The sequence below is a fragment of the Protopterus annectens genome, chromosome 13.part0 (assembly GCF_019279795.1).
Source record: "Protopterus annectens isolate FY-2018-M chromosome 13.part0, PAN1.0, whole genome shotgun sequence".
Classification (NCBI taxonomy): Eukaryota; Metazoa; Chordata; order Ceratodontiformes; family Protopteridae; genus Protopterus; species Protopterus annectens.
Window position 1 is genome coordinate 156,044,157 of NC_056747.1, and position 22,921 is coordinate 156,067,077.

General features: G+C 40.1%; 1 protein-coding gene across 1 annotated transcript in view; it reads right to left on the bottom strand.

The window, feature by feature from the left end:
* Positions 1 to 22,921, bottom strand: part of CPAMD8 (C3 and PZP like alpha-2-macroglobulin domain containing 8) — a 7,231,600-nt gene that overhangs the window by 1,795,055 nt on the left and 5,413,624 nt on the right. The window contains exon 29 of the mRNA XM_044054766.1: positions 7,767 to 7,903. Within this exon, the coding sequence (XP_043910701.1) occupies positions 7,767 to 7,903 (137 nt within the window). The remainder of the gene's footprint in view (positions 1 to 7,766; positions 7,904 to 22,921) is intronic.

Here is a 22,921-nt window from a genome sequence, read left to right on the forward strand (position 1 = left end):
AAAAAAACAAAAAAAACATGATTTTGCGCATAACGCAGCATCGGGCAGCGCCGCCTAAACAGGTTTAAGCTATTCCCAGATCCAGAAAGTATGCTTTCACTTTTTCCCTTAGAACTTTTCTAAATCTCAAAATAAGCACTCTATTTTCACTCTAAAGCCCTGCACTTGCTCGTTTAAGTAATCTTATAGGTAAACACTAATAAATTTAAGCACTACACCCTCTTATACTCTTTTCAAGTACTTAGCTCCCTATTGGTCCTTTCTGATCAGTCAATAAATAGTTCCCTATACTATTCTGGCATGTCCAAAGATCAGTTTCGCGTTTACTTTCCAGTCCAGCTGGTGAATCTGGGAATCTTGAGGCAATGTTACAACTGCCTTATGTACACAGACCACCCTTTCCTCCTCCCAACAAGCTCAAATATATGTGAGAGATGCAACTATACAGCCAAACTGGAGGCTGAGCGCTCTCAACCCAGTACTGGCACAGCCAGTCAGGAGGAGAAGGTAACTACACACACCACAAATCCAGTCTCACATAGACCTCTCGCATCAGCAAACCAAACACAAACACACAAAAACATACTTGGAGGATCTAAATAAAAAATCTGCCTAAGCAGCAGAGACCTCCAAAGCAGACATCCAAGCAACCCTTACCACGCAACAATACCCACGTAGCACATAGTTCACAAAGTCAGTGTGCCACACAGTCACAGCCCTTAAGGCTAAACAACACAACTAATACACTTGTAATAGGTGACTCTATTGTCAGACACACTGACGTCCCACTCACCAGACTGAACAAGGAGAAAGTCACTGTAAGTTGCCTGTCGGGTGCCAGGATCCGCCACATAACACAAGCACTTAGGTCACTCCAAAGCAAGTACAAATATGACTCCATCATTGTCCATGCTGGTGTGAATGACCTGAGACGTACCTCCCTGGACTACATAAAAAGAGACATAGAGGAGCTCTCTGATCATGTAGCCCAGGCCGATATGACCCTGACCTTGAGTAGCATCTTGCCCTCACAAAGAATGATGCCACAGTATAAAGACAAAATGATCAATTTTAACAATTGGCTAAAGTATTGGTGTCATTCAAAGGGGATCCAGTCTCTGTCAGCCTGGGATAACATGCTCGACAAGCTACGTCGCTTCGCTAGGGATCGCTTGCACCTGTCACCCTTGGGTTTTCGAATACTGGCAAAGGCTCTTGCCACCCCCATAGTGCCTTTTTTAGGCAAGGCTCAAAAGACAAACCCACCTCCATAGACAACACAAAGAAAAAAAAACTAAGGGTAATGCTGCTCAACACCAGAAGTCTAAACCTCAAGATGCACGCACTTGAGACTCTCCTCAGTATGGAGAATATCGATATCTGTGCAGTAATAGAAACCTGGTTCAAGGCTCCCAAGAGCACCCCAGCACTAACAGGTTATACTTCATACCATGCTTCTCGGCCTCAAAACTCAGACCGAACCACAAAAGGAGGGGGAGTATCCATATTCATCAAAGATACCCACACCTCCAGGTTAGTGGCACTGCACGAATCATCGGAGACCATCCATGTGCAACTTACAGTGGGCAAAACTGCCTTTCAGTTTGTAGCCTGCTACAGACCACCCACCCAAACACAAGAACCCCACTCGGATTTCCTGAGAACACTGGAGAATATGAAGGTCTCTCCAAACACCATTATATTGGGTGACTTCAAATACCCAAACATTGGTTGGGAGAACTACTCAAGCCCCAACACCCTCGCCCAACGGTTCCTAGAATTTATAAACTCAAATGCTATGGAACAACTGGTCACCACTCCCTCAAGAGGGGAAAACATATTGGACCTGGTCATCACCAACATGGGGTCTCTATGTTCCACATCAGAGGTATACCCCTCACTGGTAAGATCAGACCATAAATTAATCCCAGTGGACATCCATATCCCATCCCCACCCCCAGCCAAGGAAACCACGGTGAAGAACTTCTCAAAAGCAAACTTCACACTTCTCAAAACCGAGGTGGAATCCTTCAAAGCCCCCGGGCCAGTGGAAAATATGGCCCAAAATGCAGAATCCTTTACAAAAGCATTCTATGGACACCTGCAAGAATGCATGGATCATGCTATCCCAAACAAAACCAAGACTCACTCCTGCAAAGGCAGGAGGAGACCTGTCTGGTGGACCCCAGCCATAAATAAGCTATACAACAGAAGGAGGAAGCTACTACATGACAGAACAAAATCCCAAAAAGGGAAGGCATCTCTGATTTACTACTAGCAAGAAACTACGATCCCTCATAAAATCATCTAAGGCCAGCTTCGAAAGAAAAATTGCACAAGACACTAAAGATAATCACAAGGCCTTCTTTAGCTATGTCAGGAACCTGGGAGGTAACTCCCAGATATGCTCTGAGTTACTGCAAAATGACAAAAAAATACACTGAACCCACAGACATTGCCAACATCCTGGCAGAAAGGTTCAGTGCAAACTTCTTCCCCCCCCCAAAAGAGCAAATGTCTATCCCAACAGAGTGTAGCCTCCCTGAGATCACAGATGCACAGGTGAGAGCTGCCCTCTCCAAAGCAAAAAACACAGCATCAATGGGACCAGACGGTGTCCCGGGCTGCATCTTACATGAGCTCCAAGAAGAACTAAACCCTCACATAAAGTTACTGTTCAATTTCAGCCTTACTACAGGATATGTACCCAAGGAATGGCGTACAGCAACAGTGGTCCAAGCTCCACAAAGGTGGTGCCACAACGGACCCCAGAAACTATCGCCCTATAAGCCTGACTAGCCTGGTCTGCAAAGCTATGGAGCGTATCATCTTGGAAATCATAAACAAAGACATTGAGAACCTCCAGACACTGGATTCTACCCAATTCATCTTTGTTAAGGGCAGATCTTGCCTCCTGAATCTGGTCAACTTCTTTGAAACAGTTACCAAAGCCATAGATGATGGGAAGGTAGTCCACACAGCCTACCTGGACCTCGCAGAAGCCTTCAACACAATACCCCACTCGGGCATCATAAATAAGCTCACCAGCTTAAATATCAACCCCTATGTCACAAGATGGGTTGCAAACTGGCTCAGGGATAGAACACACATGGTCAGAATTGCAGGTGCCATGTCAGACTCTAAACCAGTTACTAGTGGTGTCTCACAAGGCTCAGTCCTGGGACCTCTCTTGTTCGGTATATATTTCTCTGAGGTACAGGCTAAAACGGGTGGACTATGGCTGACCAAATTCGCAGATGACTGCAAACTGGGTGCCATAATCGACTCTCCAGCTGACACAAGCATCCTCCAAAAGGTTCTCACAGAGACGGATAACTGGTGCCAGAGCCATGGCCTAAAGCTAAATGCCAAGAAGTGCATAGTCATCCCCTCTGGGAAAAACAAAGTGCCCACAAATTACCACATAGGTGGTAATCCATTAAGTACGGAAGAAGTAATTTGGGACCTGGGGACCCAAGTAGATAGTAATCTCTCCTCTGACAATCACATTGCCAAAGTGGTTAGAAAGACCTTCTATATAGCCCACCTTATCACGAAAGGGGTCACATCTAGATCAAGAGAGGTCATTGTGCCCCTCTACTCATCACTTATCAGGCCCATCATTGAATACAATGCCCCATTTGGGATGTACCTTACCCGACACCTGCAGCAACTGTTAAGACCCCAAAAGTACCCCACCAAGAGGATCAGGGGACTCAAACAGATGCCCTATGCAGTTTGGATAAAGAAACTCCAGCTCTACTCAGCTGCATACCGCCTACTCAGAGGCAATCTGTGTCTGACGTATAAAGCCATGTCCAACCCAGAATTAATGGACATGCTCCACCTCAGGAAATCCAAATCCCTTAGAGCTACACGCTCCAGGGACTTGAACCTCAGCACAGAAATAAATAGGACATGCTGGAGGGACAGATTCATATCCCAGAGGCTCCCTTCACTCTGGAACAAAATCCCAATCCATGTTAGGTAGAGCCCCTCACTGACCCTCTTCAAGAGAAATCTTGACGAGTGGATGGGAGATCGTAAGTTTTCCCCTGGGATCTCTTCTGTGTCCCTGCTAGACAGAGGTACAGTAAACTAACCTTAAAAGGGCTACCTTCTGTGACCTACTATACAGAGGCACAGTCAACTAAACTAAAAGGGTGGCGAAAGCCAAACACACTCTGGCTAGGCTTATAAATGCTCTAGGGCAGATAGCCTAGTATCAACCTATGAACCTATAAAGTCTCTTTTACTTTAGGCCCAAAAAGAGATGAGCCATCAAAGGGGGGTGCTTATAAAGGATGACTTGCAGGGTTCCGAGAAGTTACACAGGCACATCCAAAAGTGTCTCCTAAGGGAGATTCCGGAACACGCTGACCTACTCGCTCCATCGGCTGCATAAGAGATTAGCCACATGGATGAGTTCACCAGGGAATTAAGGGTGGAGAGCTGCGATGATACTTTCTCCAATATCCCCTCAGCTACTGAACCTTGGAGAGAACCTCCTAGCTCTTTTATTTGATCTCTCTAACTTAGTAAAGTGGGTTAAATAGTTCAGGGACCTGAGAGTAAAGGCCACTGAAGAAAACATGCGCTTTCCTTATCTGTCCATTGTGCGCAAATCTTTATTATGAGGATGAACAGATGAGGATGTTTCCAATAACTCTTTTTTAGTGGCCGCCGCCACCACCATAACATCTACTGGAACACCTTTTGTTAAAAAAGCTTTGCCTTCTGGGCTGGTGATAAATTTATTAGGCCTCCTAGGGATGGATTCCACTGTCTGGAGACTCCCAATGCCTTTCGACAAACTAATTCCATGAGCTCGTCGAAAGGCTGAGACACCCAGGAGGAGGAGGGTCGACATCCAAAAGCTTTCAGGTACATGAATTCCTCGTCAGTAGGGTTGATGGGCTTCCAGCTGCCTCTCTGTTTTAGGATGTCTCCAAAGGAGACATCCTCTGAGGGTGACCGTGGGGACCCTTCTGATTCATCAAGGTCTGTGTCAGATGTAATTGACTCCTGTGGGGAGTCCAAATGCTTCCTCATGCAAGTTTTATTTCGAGGACCATCTTCAGAAGGATGTTCTGGAAAGGTCTCAGAAGATAAGGGTCCAGCCACTGGGGTTTTCTGAAGTTCTGGATCTCTACATTTTTGTGGAGTTGGTTTTGCTGAGACAGACACCGGTGCTCTAAAGGATGGAATTGGAGTAAACGAAGGTAAGGCTGTCTCTGAGGACAGGGCTCTCCTCATAGCCGGAGTGCCCGGCTCCAAGGAACCGAGAGGCACCACAGCAGTAGGCTCCAAGGCAGAGATAGCTGAGCTCATATGAGCCGAAGCTCAGAGAGGGAGGGTTGGATCTGACAAAAGGTAGGCTCCACTCATCCCCAAGGAACCGACCAGTGAGTGTCAGCTCCTAGACTCCTCGGATGGCACCGAGGTAGTCGGAGCTGGAGATCCTGAAGCAGGTCTCGGTTCCAACAATCCCATCACCATCGGTCCCACCCATTCTGGCTCCAAAACCGTGGGTCGGTTGGAGGAGGAGGAACTGAGGTAGAAGGGGTAGGTACAGTCAGTTCTGAGGCCATGAAAGTCAGTTCTGATAAAAGTTTGGCCAGCAATGGTGTCCTCGGCAGTCTCTGCATCACACGACCCACATCAAAGTCGGAGACGCTCCTAGAGGATCTGGATGATGAGGCTGGAGAAGCTGACATTTGCAGTAGTGGTGATCGCAATGTAGGATATACCAGCTCCAATGCAGGGGACCGGCTCCATACTAGTAAAACCAACATCTCCAAAACCATTGGAGCAGAGGTTGTGGATCTCTCAGGTCCGATCTCTTTAGTTACTGTCTGACACATTCTAGGTGTCTTTTTAGCCGGATCCAACTCCTCCGAAGTAGAAGATCTTTTGGAGGATTTAGTCTTGTCAGATGAAGAGCTATTAACGACAATTATACACTTTACACTGCTAAACACTGCACACTTGAAATACCTAGAATAATACTTAAAAGGCATACAGCCAAAAACACACTGTCAAAAAACACTCAATTAAAAATTTTCTACTCAAAGAACTACGCAGCGGGATATGGTAAGGGTAGGCCCAAAAACAAAAGGCCTATACAGAGTTCAATGGATTCTATTCTTTAAATTTTTAACTAGAAAAACTATGAACTACATGCTAAGGAATAATACAAAAGAATTGTCAATAGTGATACTAATAACAAGAGCTTTTAACGACTAAAAATAAGAAAAAGTTTGTCGCTTAGCCTGAGCTAGTCAAACAATGCTCAATCCATTTCCATGGCAAACAAGATCTGAGGAGCACGCTAAGGCATCATAGGATAGGGGATTAGCCGCGAGCTAGTTGAAGATCTCGAGCTTGTAAAATAATGGCCAAGTTGGAGCTGAGGATCAGCTCCGAACCCCCAAGTTAAGAATGAAGGCGAGGTAGGACAACTTCACATCAAAGCTTTACATTTATATGTTTCACTGGGTATTATCCAGCTGGCATAGCAGTTTTATCTATCTTACACACACACACACACACACACACACACACACACACACACACACACACACACACAAAATGCTCATGGCTCAATGTAACTCTAGACGAAAAAGCTACAACAAACCACTAGCTCATATGAAACGATTAGTGATTAAAAAAAAAAAAACACCAAACAGGATAACATAAGGCAGGGGGCACAGGTAAGAAGACTTAATCAGCAAGGAAACTATCTGAGACAGCATTTCCCAGGTCTGATTTGTTTTTCAGCAAACTTGTCTCCTTCATTAGAGGAGACTTAATGAACGTGTGAATGTATTTGTCATAAGTGAATCCTTTGACTTCCAAATGTAACTGTTTTTTAATCATCTATAAAAATACATATAGCGTGTTTTACATGGGCCCAGTCACCTACTGGGTCAAATTTACAAATGTATAACTGTGGTGATAAAGTTATCGAGGGACCCCATAGTATATAAATGATTACCTGAAAACCTCTTTTGAGTGAATCTAATTTAACATATGCCCAGAATCCATGCGTCCAGTCCTCTATCTCCTCCTGACAACTACAACACCTTGAAGAAGCATCTGTAAAGTTTCTGGTTACCCCTGAAGGTTTACAAAATATGTCAACAGATATTGCCATCGAAAAAAATTGTGCTTACAAGAAATGGTAGCACACTCGAGTAAACACTATATGCTGGTACACATCTCATGCGTAATCTGGCACAACAGTTCATAATCTCCATTCAGCCTATATCTGCTCAACCTATATAAATCCTTGGCTCTCAGAAGAGTGTTGGCAGTAGCCACTAGCTTTCTGCATGGTAGAGAATCATTTATTCCATCCCATATCCATTATACCCCAATGCTGGGATCTGGCTCCTGTTACACTCTACTAGCTTTAGTTTATTAGATTGCTTTCTCAGAACCTCAAACCCAAAAAGATTAATTTCTGTCTGTCTCTATTTGCTATAGAGTCAGTATGTGTAATAAACTGTGTACAATACTATAGTGTTCCCCAAAACATCCCCATATATAAGCCATCTTTCCAGTTGTAGTTTATTTTCCTTCATAAATGGGTCTAATGTATTGGGGGCTACTTCTGTTTTCCACTCCTACACTCTTCCCTGTAACAGTATTTCTCTAACAGAGACAAGACAGATATTTATTAAGGCAGGGAAGGAATCGACATTGCACTATAACTCTGTATACATATGATGATATATGCAAAAGTCAAGAAACAGTGCATTTACCTGTGTAGACGAAAATCCACCAAGGGCATTTCTCTGCTGTGATAACCATTTAACAACAGGAAGGGCAATGGCCACATCTCCAAGGTATGTGTAAGTAAGCAGTGCATAAGCAGTCATTTCCACCTCTGCCGACACAACTGCAATAGAAGAACAAAGTTATAAGAGCCATTAGTCATGTAACATCCACATAACACTTGTTTCACTTTCTTTTATACAATTAAATCTACATTTCACTCAAAAGGGGATCTCCCCTATTCACTGAAGCACATGGTAGGTACTGATCAATCAGATACTTAACTGTATTTTTTTTTAACAAGAAACATCTTTACTGAATTATCACTTATGACATAGGCAATCATATATTTATATAAATGAAAACAAACCATATTGACATATTTTTATTTGCAAACATTATATATCACATATAAGTTTCTATACAGTCACTGTCAACTGAACATTACATAGCTCATTCAATTCCTGCATTCCCTTAAACCTTATTCCTCCATCAAGACTTATTTTGCATGTACTGTTCACACAATTCCCATTTTTTCTATGTAATTTGCTCCTACCCCTTTCTAAATATTTCACTTCCAGTTCTTTTATCAGTTACTATAGTCGCTACTTCTAGTATAGCTGTTTTAGACTTTGACTAATGGCTCTTATAACTTTGTTCTTTTATTGCAGTTTAGACTTTGATTTCCATTTTCTAATAATTGCTTTTTTTGGCAGCACCGGAATTAAACTCAACAAGGCCTAACTATATCTATGAAATTCCAATTCTGCATCACAACCCCCCCCCCCCCCCCACAAAAAAAATAATTTCCTTAGTTACACCAATTTGCTCATCCAGTATTTCTGACACAGTAGTCTGCTAGGAATTTTTAAAGTCTGCCAGCTCATTACACTCCCGTAAAATATGCTCCCAATTACCTCTTTCTTCCACATCACACCTTCATCATTTGTAATTTAAGAAACAATTCCATGGACTCTACTTGGGGTAGAATAACACCCATGCAAACACTACCAAGCAAAAATTCTAAATCCTCTAGACTTTGTTGCATACTTGGGAGCCATACATATATCCTCCCATTGTTTCTTTGATAATTGTTTATCCAATCTCTCTTCCCAATCCTTTCTAACCTCCTTTGATTGATTCTTATAATTATCATACCATATTTCATATTGCCTAATTATCCCTCATTTTAACAGCACCTTCTGGTTCTAGATTATACTTAAAATTCTGGCACTGCTGGTCTTTCACTTAGGATCCCCTATTCCTTTCTCTTTGTTTATACCCTGATATCAGTCCTTAATAGGGAAGGAAATCTCTAGCCTGTAGTCCAAATATATTACTGGCCTCTTCCCATTCTATTACCTTTCCATCTTTAATTATTTGCTCCCAGTACCTTAGTTCCCCTGCCAGTTTTGTCCAGTAAATTCCAGCTCCATCTTGCCTATTGTTGGTACCCCTAATTGCAATCATCTCTATTGGCAGAATCTCCTTTCTTCATTCCTGTGTTGGCTTAGGTCTTAGAATACCTTCTGCTACTTTAGAAATGTAATATTCTGTACGACTACTTTTACTCTTCATAAGGATCTGCATCCAAAATCCTAGTCTCTCCTTATTTCTTGAGCTCCCCCCTTCTTCATCATCATCATCATCCCTTTCTACTCTGACAGCTTTCTGCTTCTACTACGTATAGGAACTTTAACTGTGTAGCTCTGAAATACCCCTTCAAATCAGGTAATCCCAAACCACCTTGTTCTACTGGAAGGATCAACTTACCCCACTTGACTCATAGGTTGGTACTAGGCTATCGGCCCTAGGGGCTATGCAAGCCTAGCCATAACAATTCCCTGGATATTTCTTCCCACAATATTTACTTCTCCGGGCCCCTGCTTAGCAGGGCAACTGACATGATCCCCGGGGTGAATTTCCTATCTCCCATCCAATCATCAAGGTTCCTTTTGAAGAGGGCCAATGAGGCGCTCTGCTTGATATGTATGGGCAGTCTATTCCAGAGTATGGGGAGTCTCTCTTGCCCCCTCTTATTCATTGCTATCCACAACTTCGCCTCTGCTTAATAAAAACATGCCTGTCCTGTGCATAAAAAGGACTAAAACATTTTCGCAGCTTGTATCTTGCTATCCAGATCCATAAAACAGAGCTTCCAGTTTCTCACTTTTTGTATCATCTTTTGATAGACTCTTAACACATATCCTTACCTGCCATAACAGAAGCCTTTTTAATCCATGCCCCTAAGTACTTCATTTTATCATGTCCACATAAATATGGGCATTGCTGAACAAATTTGTGTGTGTGGGTATACAGTTTACAGCTATTGCCTTTGTTTTATCTTCATTAATTTTGTACCTTGAAACTGTTGCAGAATGTTCCATAACACTGAGATATACTTTTCTGGTTTTCAAGGGTACAAAAATATCATCATCTGCAAGTAAAGCAAACTTTTCTTGATTAACATACCAATTATATCCTTAAATTTCTGAGTCCCTTTTTTCTTTGTCAATGGTCTTAAATATAATGCAAACAACAAAAGGGAGAAAGGACACCCCTGCCCGGTTCCTCTCTGCTCAAATGCAACTTATCTGAGAGGAACCCCCTCCCACTTTAATTTTCGCCTCCAATCCCCTATATATCCTCCTACTTAACCTTATTATTTTATCAGGGTAAGCAAATGTTTCCACTTGTCTACTCATTGTTCTATTAATGTTGTCAAATGTTTTCCTACCCTCCACAAAATCACATTAATCCATTATTTATCAATTTTGGCATCATGTTTGCCATTCATTTAGCTACTATAGGCATAAAAACTTGGTTTAGAATCAAAATGGGCCTATATGAACCTGGGTCTGATGGGTCTTAACCATCTTTAGATATTACAGACACCACAGCTTTCTTCCAGGATATTAATGTTTCTCCTCCTTTTAAGATACTGTTAAACGAAACCTTTTAACCTTTATTACTCTCTTCCCTCACATCTTCCACATGTCCACAGCAATGCCATCTATTCATGGAGACTTTCGTGTAGATTGGTTATACATCACCCATTTTCATCACATCTATTCCTGTCCTGTAACTGACCTTCATCTATCTCTAACCTTGCGGTATTTAATTCTTACTGAATGTTACTGAATGCACATCAAAGCCTTCAACTGCATGCATATGCTCCTGTGAAAAACAATTTCTGTCTACTGTAGCCCAGTTTTTGTACCCAGGGGAATAATATGTAAATTCTCTCCGAGCTCCTACTACTGAATTCACATTTTCCATACCAACTATTTTCCTAACTTTCTTCAGAAATCTACCCTTTTTTGTTAAATTTTTTCTTCTAGGCTCCCAGATACATCCTCACTGATGCAAATCAAATTCCAGTCCCCACCTATAAGTAGTTTTCCCTGCTGAAAGCTAATTATTTCTCCCAGAATTTTCTTACATTCCATTGTAGCAGTTTTAGGTGGAATATAAATACATGCCAGCACAATACTCCCTTGCCAGTAGCCCCTTACTATTACAAAGCAACCATTACCTTTTTTCCCCTACTATCATTATTGGAGTTCCTCTAGCAATTAATCAATTAGTATAAGTACTCCCTTTTTCTCTGTCACAGATAATTAGTTGAATAACCACCTGAAATCCTATCTTTATCAAACTCAAATGCTCAAATCTTTCCAAATTGTCTCGCCTATAGCATAGCTATTTGCACTCTGCATTTTTTAATATAGTTCCGTACTCTTTCTTTTTTGTATATACCTGCGAGAACATTCACATTTAAAGATAATATAGAAAGTGTTAGTCTCTCTTTTTTCTTGGGCTTCCCCCATTTCATCATCATCCCTTTCCACTATGAATTATAGCATTCTGCTTGTACTTTGTATAGGTTCATAGGTTTATAGGTCTAGCCATGTGGATCCACTATAATACTAGAGAAACCCAATATAAAGAATCTTGCCAAAACTCAAGATCTTAGCAACAACTGCCCATATCTAGGAGGGTCAAAGGTGAAATCCCCAGTAGGAATTTACAATTTCCCATCTAGTCATCCAGGCTATGCTTAAACAGGGTCATAGAGGGGCTCTGTTTGATGTGAAATGGTAGCCTATTCCAGAGGAGTGGCAACCTCTGAGAGAAATATCTGTCTCCGCAGCAGGTCCTATTTATGTCGCAGGGCAGGCAAAGGTCCCTGGAGCGGGTGACCCTTGTCCCATTTGACTGCAGATGTGCAGCATTTTCATTAGGTTTGAGATTGCTCTAGGCCAGGCACAAGACTCCTGTAAGTAGTCTGTACTCTTCAGAGTACAGTGACAGTGACTTCAGTTTGTCAATGCATGACGTGCTGGAAGCCCGGAATTTTCTAGGTTAAAAATCTCAGAGTTCTCTCACGTTGCTGCAGGTGTGGTAAGGTACATACCAAAGCAAGCACTGTACTCAATTACTGGCATGATGACGGTCGAGTACAGGTGAGTTATGACCTCATTCGCTGTTGAGGCAATGCCTTTGCTAATGAGGTGTGCAACGTAGAATGCTTTCCTTACCACAGCAAATGCTGGTCAAAGTTTAGGCTGAGTTGTTACTTAGGGTATTATTAATTATATGATAGTCTGCATGGATATGGTTTTTACCAAAGGGGATGATAATGCATTTTTAGCTCTGAGTTTGAGTCCATGGCTTTGGCACCAATCATTTCTTTGTGTAAGTCCCTCCTGAAGTATACTGACATTGTTTGGGGATTTAATGATTGCACCCAATTTGCTGTCACCAGCAAACTTAATAGCCACAGCCCCCTCTGTCTTGGCCTGAACTTCTGAGAAGTATATTCCAAACAACACGGGGCCCAGAGTGACCCCTGTGGAACCCCACTGGTGACAGGTCTGCTGGTTGAGGTAAAGTCCCCAACTTTGACTGAGTGTGACCTGTCACTGAGCCTTTTAGCAGCTCACATGACGACATAAGGATTGATATTCAACTGAGAGAGTTTATCAATGATGCCCGAATGTGGGATTGTGTTGAAGGTCTTGGCTAAGTAAAGTAGGCTGTTATCACTGATATGCCTTCATCTATGGCTCTGGTGATGTTTTTGAAGAAGTCCACCAAGTTTAACAGGCATAACCTGCCTTTGACCAAGCAAAACTGCACCGGATCAAGGGTTTGGAGATCACCTACATGTTTATTTACAAGGTCCATGATGATTTGTTCCATGGCCTTACAGATGGGTCTGGAGTTTCCAGGGTCTGTTGCTAACCCCTTTATGAAGGGGGATGACAGGTTGCTATTTTCTATTCAGCAGGGACAAAACCAGTATTCGGGCTGTGGTTGAAGACAGTACCTAATGGAGTAGCTAACTCATGTTTTAGACCATATAAAATGCAACCAGGGATGCCATCTGGTCCCACAGAAGCTGTGTTTTTGGCCTTGGAAACAGCATTAATGACTTGTTCTTTGGGGATGCAAGGTGGGGGAGATGTAGAGGGAATGCTTAGTGTAATGTTTGGAGGGGACAGGGTGGTGAAATTTTCACCAAACCTGTCAGTTAATAGGTTAGCTATTTTTGCAGGATCAGTGTGTGTGATGCCATCCACAGCTAGTTCAGCACACATCTGGGTCCTACCTTTTATGTTACAGACATAGCAGAAGAATGCCTTACGGTTATCCTTAGCTATGGTTGCTATTTTTTTTTTTCAAAGTTGCCCTTAGATGATTTTACAAGTTGTCTTATTTGTTTGTTCAAGCACAGGAGGGTGTTCTTCCACTGCTGGGACATTTCTTTTTTTACTCTCAGACAGCAACTTTTTCCTCTTGTCGTATACCTTATTAATTCTAGATGTCTAACAGGGTAGCTTGTTTCTTCTTGAGGATCTTGTTTTGATCCTATCAGGTACAGCAGTGTCAATGCATTTGTACAAGTGACTGTACAGGGCATTTGTGTATACCTTAATATAGTTGTCAATGCTATCTTTGGGAACAGAAGCTTGAAAATTATTTATGCCATCCCTTAGGAGGGTATAATTAACTTTGGTAGAATTTTTATCCTGATTTTACCTAAGAGGGGTCAGTTGTTATCGCTACTTCAAATGTGACTGATTTGTGATCAAATTTAACTAGTGAGGGTCCTATACTTGTGGTGGTGCAATGGTCACCCATGTTGGTGAGGACCAGGTCAAGAATATCTGAGCCCCTTGCGGGGTTGCATACTATTTGCTCCAGGGTATTAGTGTTAAAGTCCAGGAACCTTTGTGCGAGCATGTTGGTACTCGCATAAGTTTCCCAGTCAATGGAGGGATAGTTAAAATCACACATGACTAGAGTGTTTGGTTGTAATTTGATTGACTCAAGTAGGTACAAATAAGAGGTGTAGGTATCATAATTCACTGAAGGGGGCTTATAGCTAATGATGACTAAGTTGGGTCTTACCCACAGTTAGCTGAACTTGTTGTAACTCCATGGAATCTTCCTATCTAACCAGTTTAGACGTGTATTTATCTTTGATGAAGACAGTGAAGACCATCTCTGGCAAAGCAGAGTGGTCTATCAGCCATGTCATCTCTGGTGGACAGGAACTGGATCCCCTTAGAATGATACCAGAAAAAATTTCCAGCAAATGTAGAATAGTGCTGCAGCAGTAAAGCTCCTGGAATAAAAACTTTGTAAAGTACAAAGTAAATCAAATAGCTATAAAACCAGGACCAAACATGGCTTCAGGTAAAAACAAATTATTTAATGGAGGTAAGTGCTTTCATGCTATACAGGCACTGCATCAGACAAATAACAGTAACAACTCTAAATATATAACAAGTCTAATCAATTAGCAAAATCAACATCAATAACATCAAGAATAAAGGACTACAGTCTTCTAAACATGGCACTTTTGCTTGTAGGAAATGTAAATGTCCTTTTATTTCTAGTACAAAGATGTTTAAACATCCTGTTTTAGAATGTGTTTACTCCTAGGCTTTATTCAAATTGCTGTAGCAGGCATCTGGTTTATCTTGCTTATTGCATTTTATGTGGTAGTTTTTATGTAGGCAAGACTAGGACGAGTTTAAAAGAGAGGATATTGGAACATATAGGTTATATCAGAAACAAAGACATTACTAGTCCATTATATAGGCACATCCAAGTACATAAGGAACATTCTTTTAGGTTTTTAGTTTTTCAGAATGCTGTAATCAACAAAAGGGGAGGGGATGCTAATAATATTATTGAGAAATGTGAAACTAGATGGATTTTATTATTGCAGGCACATAAACCTCCGGGACTGAATGGCTATGTGCCTTTAAAGTCAATCCTAAAGGAAAGGAAGTTATGTCATTAATTGATTGTGCTAATTGATTAGACTTGTTATAAATTTAGAGTTATTACTGTTGTTATTTGTCTGATGAAGTGCCTGTAAGGCATGAAAGCGTTTACCTCCATTAAATAATTTGTTTTTACCTGAATCCGTGTTTGGTCCTGGTTTTATAGCTATTTGATTTACTTTGTACTTTACAAAGTTTTTATTCCAGAAGCTTTACTGCTGCAGCACTATTCTACTTTTGCTGGAAATTTGTTTTATGGGTGTCGTAGCAGAGCTGGCCAAAGGGCTAGACTTGGAACTGGATTATGTACCAGAGATTGCCAGGAAGCAAGACTTGACGAGTAGACTACATTGGCTTATGCGGTTCAATGAAAATCCACTTTTTTCTTTGAATTTGGCTGAGTCCGCATCTGTGAAAATGATTGGTGTACCAGAGAAAGAGTTTTTTATCAGCAAGTTAAGAGACATTGAAAATAAACTGTACAATTTGAAGTGTTACCAATGGCAATGCTTACACCTGGAAGCCTGTTTGCATTTCAAAATTATTCCTAGAGGCTTACGGGTCTTAAAAATGCCAAGACATGGCTCCAGCTTTCCAGAGTTACTTCAGAAATGGCAAGAATTGAACATGGAATTAAGTTTCAGCTATATGCGACTGTTAATAACTTTCGTCAAACCAGAGGAAGAAAATCTTTCTAATGAAATATATGATCTGCTAAAAGAATTTAATACCAGGTCGAGAGCTGATGCATACAAGGTTAAACTGGAAGAAATTCTCACGAATGTGTCAGTGTGTGAAAATAAGCTGACGACTTTGAAAAGTAAAAAGCTGAATCGTGACTTTAATGATTTTGTCAAAGGGCATATATTTGTATGGCCTCGAAGTTTTAATGCAGCGAATACAACTAATAGTACAACTGGAGAAAAGACATCCTCCAATGCACAAGAGACCATTGTGGCTCCACCCACTTGTAATCAAGAGGGATTACAGCCTGACATAAGACCGTCGACGTTCCTGGGTTCAGAAGCTATTTCTAGGTCCAATGAGGCCGAGAGATTAGGAGCGAGAAAGAAGACACTATCACCATCTAACCATAGTGTCAACCCTTTTCCAAAGTTACCAGTCCCGATAAAAGAAATGGACTTAAGAAATGACAAAGGAAAGAGGAAGCAGTCATTCGAGAGGGGCTCAGCAAAGAAGTCGATATGGAAACAAACGAGGACATTAATTTAGTTTATAATTTGTCATCGCTTCAATTGACGCCAGCACAGGTCAGTGTACGCAATTTAGGGTTGTCTTTCATACAGCAAAGAAGGCAGATTTTATACAAGTAATGTTACAAATTAGACTGTTTGCCAGGAATGTTATGTTAAGGCAAATATTTAAGGATAGTGACGACAAGAGTATTCATTCATACAGAAAGCCTAGTGCTTTTTGTCCACAGTTTTCTGCATCAGTGGAACTGTTTTTAAACAAGTGTGAACGAGACTTATTCAGTGTTAAACAAGACAACATAAGGAATAAGTTTGTTAATTTGACTGTCACACAACAGGAGGCCTTGAATACATTAAAAGACAACCCGAACATACAGTTACATCCAGCTGATGAGTGGAGGGATTGTCATTTTTGACAAAGTTGTATATGATGGAAAGATGGATTGTATGTTACCTGATGCTACAGTTTATATTAAAATGACAAAAAGGTTCTATGGAGAGGATGACAAGGTTTTTTAATGATGAATTATATGATCTGTTGATGAACAGGCTTATAGATGAAGAAATGTATGAATATTTCTCTGTTGAATGTCCGTTAATACCAATAATATATGGCATACCTAAAATACACAAGGATGCCGCAAATCCACCATTGCAACCTATAGTTTCAGGTAGTCGCTGGCTTACCGAGCCATTTTCTATTTTTGTTGAATGCCACTTAAGACCAGTTGTTAATACAGTTAGTACTATCTTGAGGGACACTCAACACTTTCTCACTGATTTATATGATTATAATTCTTCCCATGATATATCAAACTGCTTGTTGGCTACTTTGGATGTCACTACATTATTCACTGTGATTCCTAATTTAGAGGGAGTGGAGGCGGTTAGAGTGTTTTTGCATAAGCACAATTCATATGGTCAAGTAAAAAGTAGAAGGAATCCCAGAAGACAAAGCTGCAGAACAATTCTTTTAATAAAAACAAACCTTGACAACAAATGGTGAATGCTTTTGCACCAAAGTGCTTCCTTCAGACAAATAAACATCACAGCAAAACACATTTATATAGTAAAACAGCAGTCATCAATTATTAAAATGAGAAATTATCACTTAACTAAATCCCTTGATTTTAGAATGGGTCTTAAAGAAACCCTGTTATTGATGCCAGGTTTCTTTTCAGCACCAAACCTCAAAATCCACTGAAGTTCTCTCTGTTCAGTATAATTCTTTAAATCATCACCTCTGGGATTGTTAAACACTACCTCCATTAGTTTAAAAACAAAACTATGTTGCAAGTCCGATTCTAACACATGTTTAGCTAAAGCATTTGTAGCATCACACTTTTTTATGGCATAAAGGTGCTCACAAATACTCTCAAAGAGCATTCTATTAGTTTTCCCTATATAGTAACTGTTACAATCTTTGCAGGTAGATAAATAAACCAGTTTTCTGGTCTTACAATTAGCATTAACTTTAAAGAAAAAAGTTTGTCCAGAGACCGGATGTATAAATTCATTAGTACCATCTATATGAACACAATTATCTACAGCTGCCACAGGGGCAAGTCCCAGTAAAAGAATGTGATCGGGGGAACTCATTGTAACTGTCTCTATAACAGAGACATTGTTTCAAAGATTTTTTATTTTTATAACTAATAAGGGGTTTCTCACCTATCAAGTCTCTAATACAAGAGTCTGAGGTTAGGATGCCCCAATTAGAATAGATAACATCATTGACCTGCTTAATGTCACTAGCAAATGACAGGGTCAAGGGAATACGTACACCTCTCTGTGGACTTGTTCTCCTATCAAAATAGTCATCATCTTCAGAAATGTATGGCTTAGCCCTCCCCGTCCTAAGATTCATGACTTCTTTTGTCATTGTGTCCACTTTAACATTACTATAGCCTCTGGTCAGGAATTTATTCTAAAGTGTACCCAAATCAGCTAGAAAACCTTCTTCAGTATTATTCCATCTTGACATCCTCATCCCTTGTCCCTTCAAAGCATTCCTGTACACGTGTCGGATGCATGCTATTACGCTGTAATAATGTGTTCTGTCTACAAGATTTTCTAAAGAGCCTAGCTGTAAAATTACCTGTGGCTTCCTTATTAATCTTAACATCCAAGAAATCTACTTCTTCCAAAGATAAAGAAGAAGTGAACCTTAGAAAGGAGGTGGTACTATTCAAATAATTCAAGAACTCATACAACTGTTGGTTGTCACCCTTCCAAAAAAAGTATGACATCATCAACAAACCTTCTGAAAAATATAACTGAAGTATTGTAATGAGTACCAAAAACATAGTGTTCTTCCCAATGAGCCAATACCATATTGGCGTAGCTATTAGCACATGATGTGCCCATAGTGATGGCATCATTATGGTTAAACAATACTAGTTAAAACACAGTGGTTATGATTTGAAACACATTGATCTTTTGTGTTTGCTTTTGGAAGTTATTCTTGAAAATAATGTGTTTATGTTCCAGAATACATATTATTTACAGAAAAAGATCATAGCTATGGGCACGTCATGTGCTAATAGCTATGCCAGTATGGTAGTGGCTCACTGGGAAGAACACTGTTTTTGGTACTCATTACAATACTTCAGTTATATTTTACAGAAGGTTTGTTGATGATGTCATACTTTTTTTTGGAAGGGTGACAACCAACACTTGAACGAGTTCTTGGATTATTTGAATAGTACCACCTCCTTTCTAAGGTTCACTACTTCTGTATCTTTGGAAGTAGTAGTTTTCTTGGATGTTAAGATTAATAAGGAAGCCACAGGTAATTTTACAACTAGGCTCTTTGGAAAATCTTGTAGACAGAACACATTATTACAGCATAATAGCATGCATCCGACACATGTGTACAGGAATGTTTTGAAGGGACAAGGGATGAGGATGTCAAGATTGAATAATACTGAAGAAGGTTTTCTAGCAGATTTGGGTACACTTTCGAATGAGTTTCTGACCAGAGGCTATAGTAATGCTGAAGTGGACACAATGACAAAAGAAGTCATGAATCTTAGGACGGGGAGGGCTAAGCCATACTTTTCTGAAGATGGTTACTATTTTGATAGGAGAACATGTCCACAGAGAGGTGGACATATTCCCCTAACCCTGTCATTTGCTAGTGACATTAAGCAGGTCAATGATGTTATCTATTCTAACTGGGGCATCCTAACCACAGACTCTTGTATTAGAGACTTGATAGGTGAGAAACCCCCTATTAGTTATAAAAATAAAAAATCTTTGAAACAATGTCTCTGTTATAGAGACAGTTACAATGAGTTCCCCCGATCACAAGTCTTTTACAGGGACTCGTCCCTTTGGCAGCTGTAGATATTGTGTTCATATAGATGGTTTGTTTGTTTCTTTTGGGCTTTTCCTGGTTAGGGGTCGCGAACTCCGGTCTGCTAATGATTGGCAGTAGATTTTGACGTGCTAGCTTGCCGGGCCTAACGCACAACCCTCAACGAAGGAACGCCCATGAATTTATACATCCTGTCTCTGGACAAACTTTTTTATTTAAAATTAATGCTAATTGTAAGACCAAAAACCTAGTTTATTTAGCTACATGCAAAGAGTGTAACAGTTACTATATAGGGAAAACTAAGAGAATGCTCTTTGAGAGGATTTGTGAGCACCTTTATGCCATAAAAAAGTGTGATGCTACAAATGCTTTAGCTAAACATGTGTTAGAATCGGACTTGCAACACAGTTTTGTTTTCAAAGTAATGGAGGTAGTGTTTAACAATCCCAGAGGTGGTGATTTAAAGACTTATACTGAAGAGAGAGAACTTCAGTGGATTTTGAGGTTTGGTGCTGAAAGGAAACCTGGCCTCCATGACAGGGTTTCTTTAAGACCTATTCTAAAATCAAGGGATTTGGTTAAGTGATAATTGCTCATTTTAATAATTGATGACTGCTGTTTTACTATATAAATGTGTTTTGCTGTGATGTTATTTGTCTGAAGAAGCACTTTGGTGGGAAAGCGCTCATTTGTTGTCAAGGTTTGTTTTTATTAAATGAATTGTGCTACAGCTTTGTCTTCTGGGATTCATTCTACTTTTTACTTGAGAATTTTGCTATTTTTTGGTCTCCCAGTCGAGCCTTTTGGAGGTATATTGAACTTTGTGTACAGTTCATATGATGATGACATGATTTTTTTTGATATGTGCTCTTCTAGCTCTTATTTTAGAAATAATGCCTTTATGTTCAATAAACAAGTGTATTTACAGAAGGTGGGTGTAGCTATGGGCACAGCATGTCCCAATAGCTATGCCAACCTAGTGATGGCACAATGGGAAGTGGAATATGTCCCACATATCCCATGATTTTACCAAACATTTAATGTTTTTTAGACATTTTGTGGACGATATTTTCCGGTTATGGGAGGTTACAACTTCTGAATTGGACTGTTTTATTACATATTTAGAATCCACAACTAGTTTCTTAAAATTTACAAAGAATGTTCATGCTCAACACAGACTTTTTTGGATGTACATCTAAGCAAAGGAGACAGAGGCATGCTAGAAATGTCTATATATAAAAAACCTTGTAGAAGGAATGCATTATTACATCGTACTAGCATGTATCCAGGATTTGTATTTAAAAATATAACAAAAAGTCAAACACTTAGAATATCAAGATTACATACACAGGATGTACAGTTGCATGAAGCATTAGAGATGTTTAAACAAGATTTGAAAGTAAGGGGGTATCGTGACAAAGATTTACAACAAGTCACGAAGGATAAAACAGTCAAACTTTTTTTCTCTAAAACAAATTTTAAGAGGAAAAAGAATAATACATATAATAGATATGTTAGGCCAACTATAATTTTACAAGTGATGTAGGGAAGATATGTGATGTGATTAGAAAAAATTGGTCAGTCCATATTTCAGATGATAAGATACATGAGGTAGTAGGTGACAATCCACAATTCTGTTTTAAGAATACTAAGTCACTTAAACAATAATTCTGTTATAATAACATCAAGAATAAAGGACTACAGTCTTCTAAACATGGCACTTTTGCCTGTAGGAATTGTACAGCATGTCCTTTTATTTCTAGTACAAAGATGTTTAAACATCCTGTTTTGGAATATGCGTTTACTCTTGGCTTTATTCAGATTGCTGTAGCACGCATCTGGTTTATCTTGCTTACTGTATTTTGTGTGGTAATTTTTATGTACGCAAGACTAGGAGGAGTTTAAAAGAGAGGATATTGGAACATATAGGTTACACCAGAAACAAAGACATTACTAGTCCATTATATACGCACATCCAAGTACATAAGGAACATTCTTTTAAGTTTTTAGTTTTACAGAATGTTGTAATCAATAAAAGGGGAGGGGATGTTAATAATATTATTGAGAAATGTGAAACTAGATGGATTTTATTATTGCAGGCACATAAACCTCCCAGACTGAATGGTTATGTGCCTTTAAAGCCAATCCTAAAGGGAAGGAAGTTATGTCATTAATTGACTGTGCTAACTGATTAGACTTGTTATAAATTTAGAGTTGTTACTGTTATTATTTGTCTGATGAAGTGCCTGTAAGGCATGAAAGCGCTTACCTCCATTAAATAATTCATTTCTACTGGAAGCCATGTTTGGTCCTGGTTTTATAGCTATTTGAATGACACCAGAAACTAAGCCAATTGTTGAAGTCAATTATTTGTTGTCTATATTGTGTGGTATTATCCTAGGTGAGGGTAGAATGCTGCTCAAGGCTAGGGACATACCTGCCTGGGTCACATTCAGAGCTTAATCATGTCTTTCTTCATAAAGTCCAGTGAGGTACGTCTCAAGTCATTCACACCAACATGAACTATGAAAGAGTCATAACGGTACTTGTTGAAAGACTTGAATGCATGTGTGATCTGACTAATACTGGCACCCGATATACAGCTGACCGTAACCTTCTCCTTGTCCAGCCTGGTAAGTGGAACATCTGTGTGTCTCACAATGGAGCCACCTATGACTAAAAAATTTGGTTTACATGTGCTATGCCTTAGTGGCTTATTTGGTGAGACACGGATGCTTTTGTTTGTGTATGCATTGAGTGCTGTACTGGGTGTAGCATGTTTGTGTTTGGAAGGTCTCTGGTTTTTAGGTAGGTTTCTGGTGAGTACCACCAAGTATGATGGTTTGCGTGTTGAGTGCATGGTTTGCAAAGGAGATGTAGTATGTGAGCTGACAACCTGTTCAGTGTTACTGTTCTGTGTGCGAGAGAGCAAGGATTCCAGATTCTTAGTTTAGATCCATCTCTCACAAACCGTACCTGGGTAATTTAGGAGTAGAGGGTTGTCAGTGTACATGAGGCAGTTGCTAGACTGCTGCAGGTTACCCATGTCAAGCAGGCTGGTAGCAGAAATGTAGGGAATATAACCATCCATAATGCTAGATTAAATCCTGTTTTCACAGCTGGGAGAGAAAATGGAGGGGTGTGGTATAACTGGGTGCTCTAAGTGGAGTCTATACTAATGGGGTGCTCTATAAAGGGGCTGTACTGGTGGGGTTCTCTAAATGGTATGAGATTATTATAGATTTGGTGGTTTTGGGACTGCTTATGGGACAAAAGTGCAGATATGAAGTGCTCTCTGAGCAGCTAAG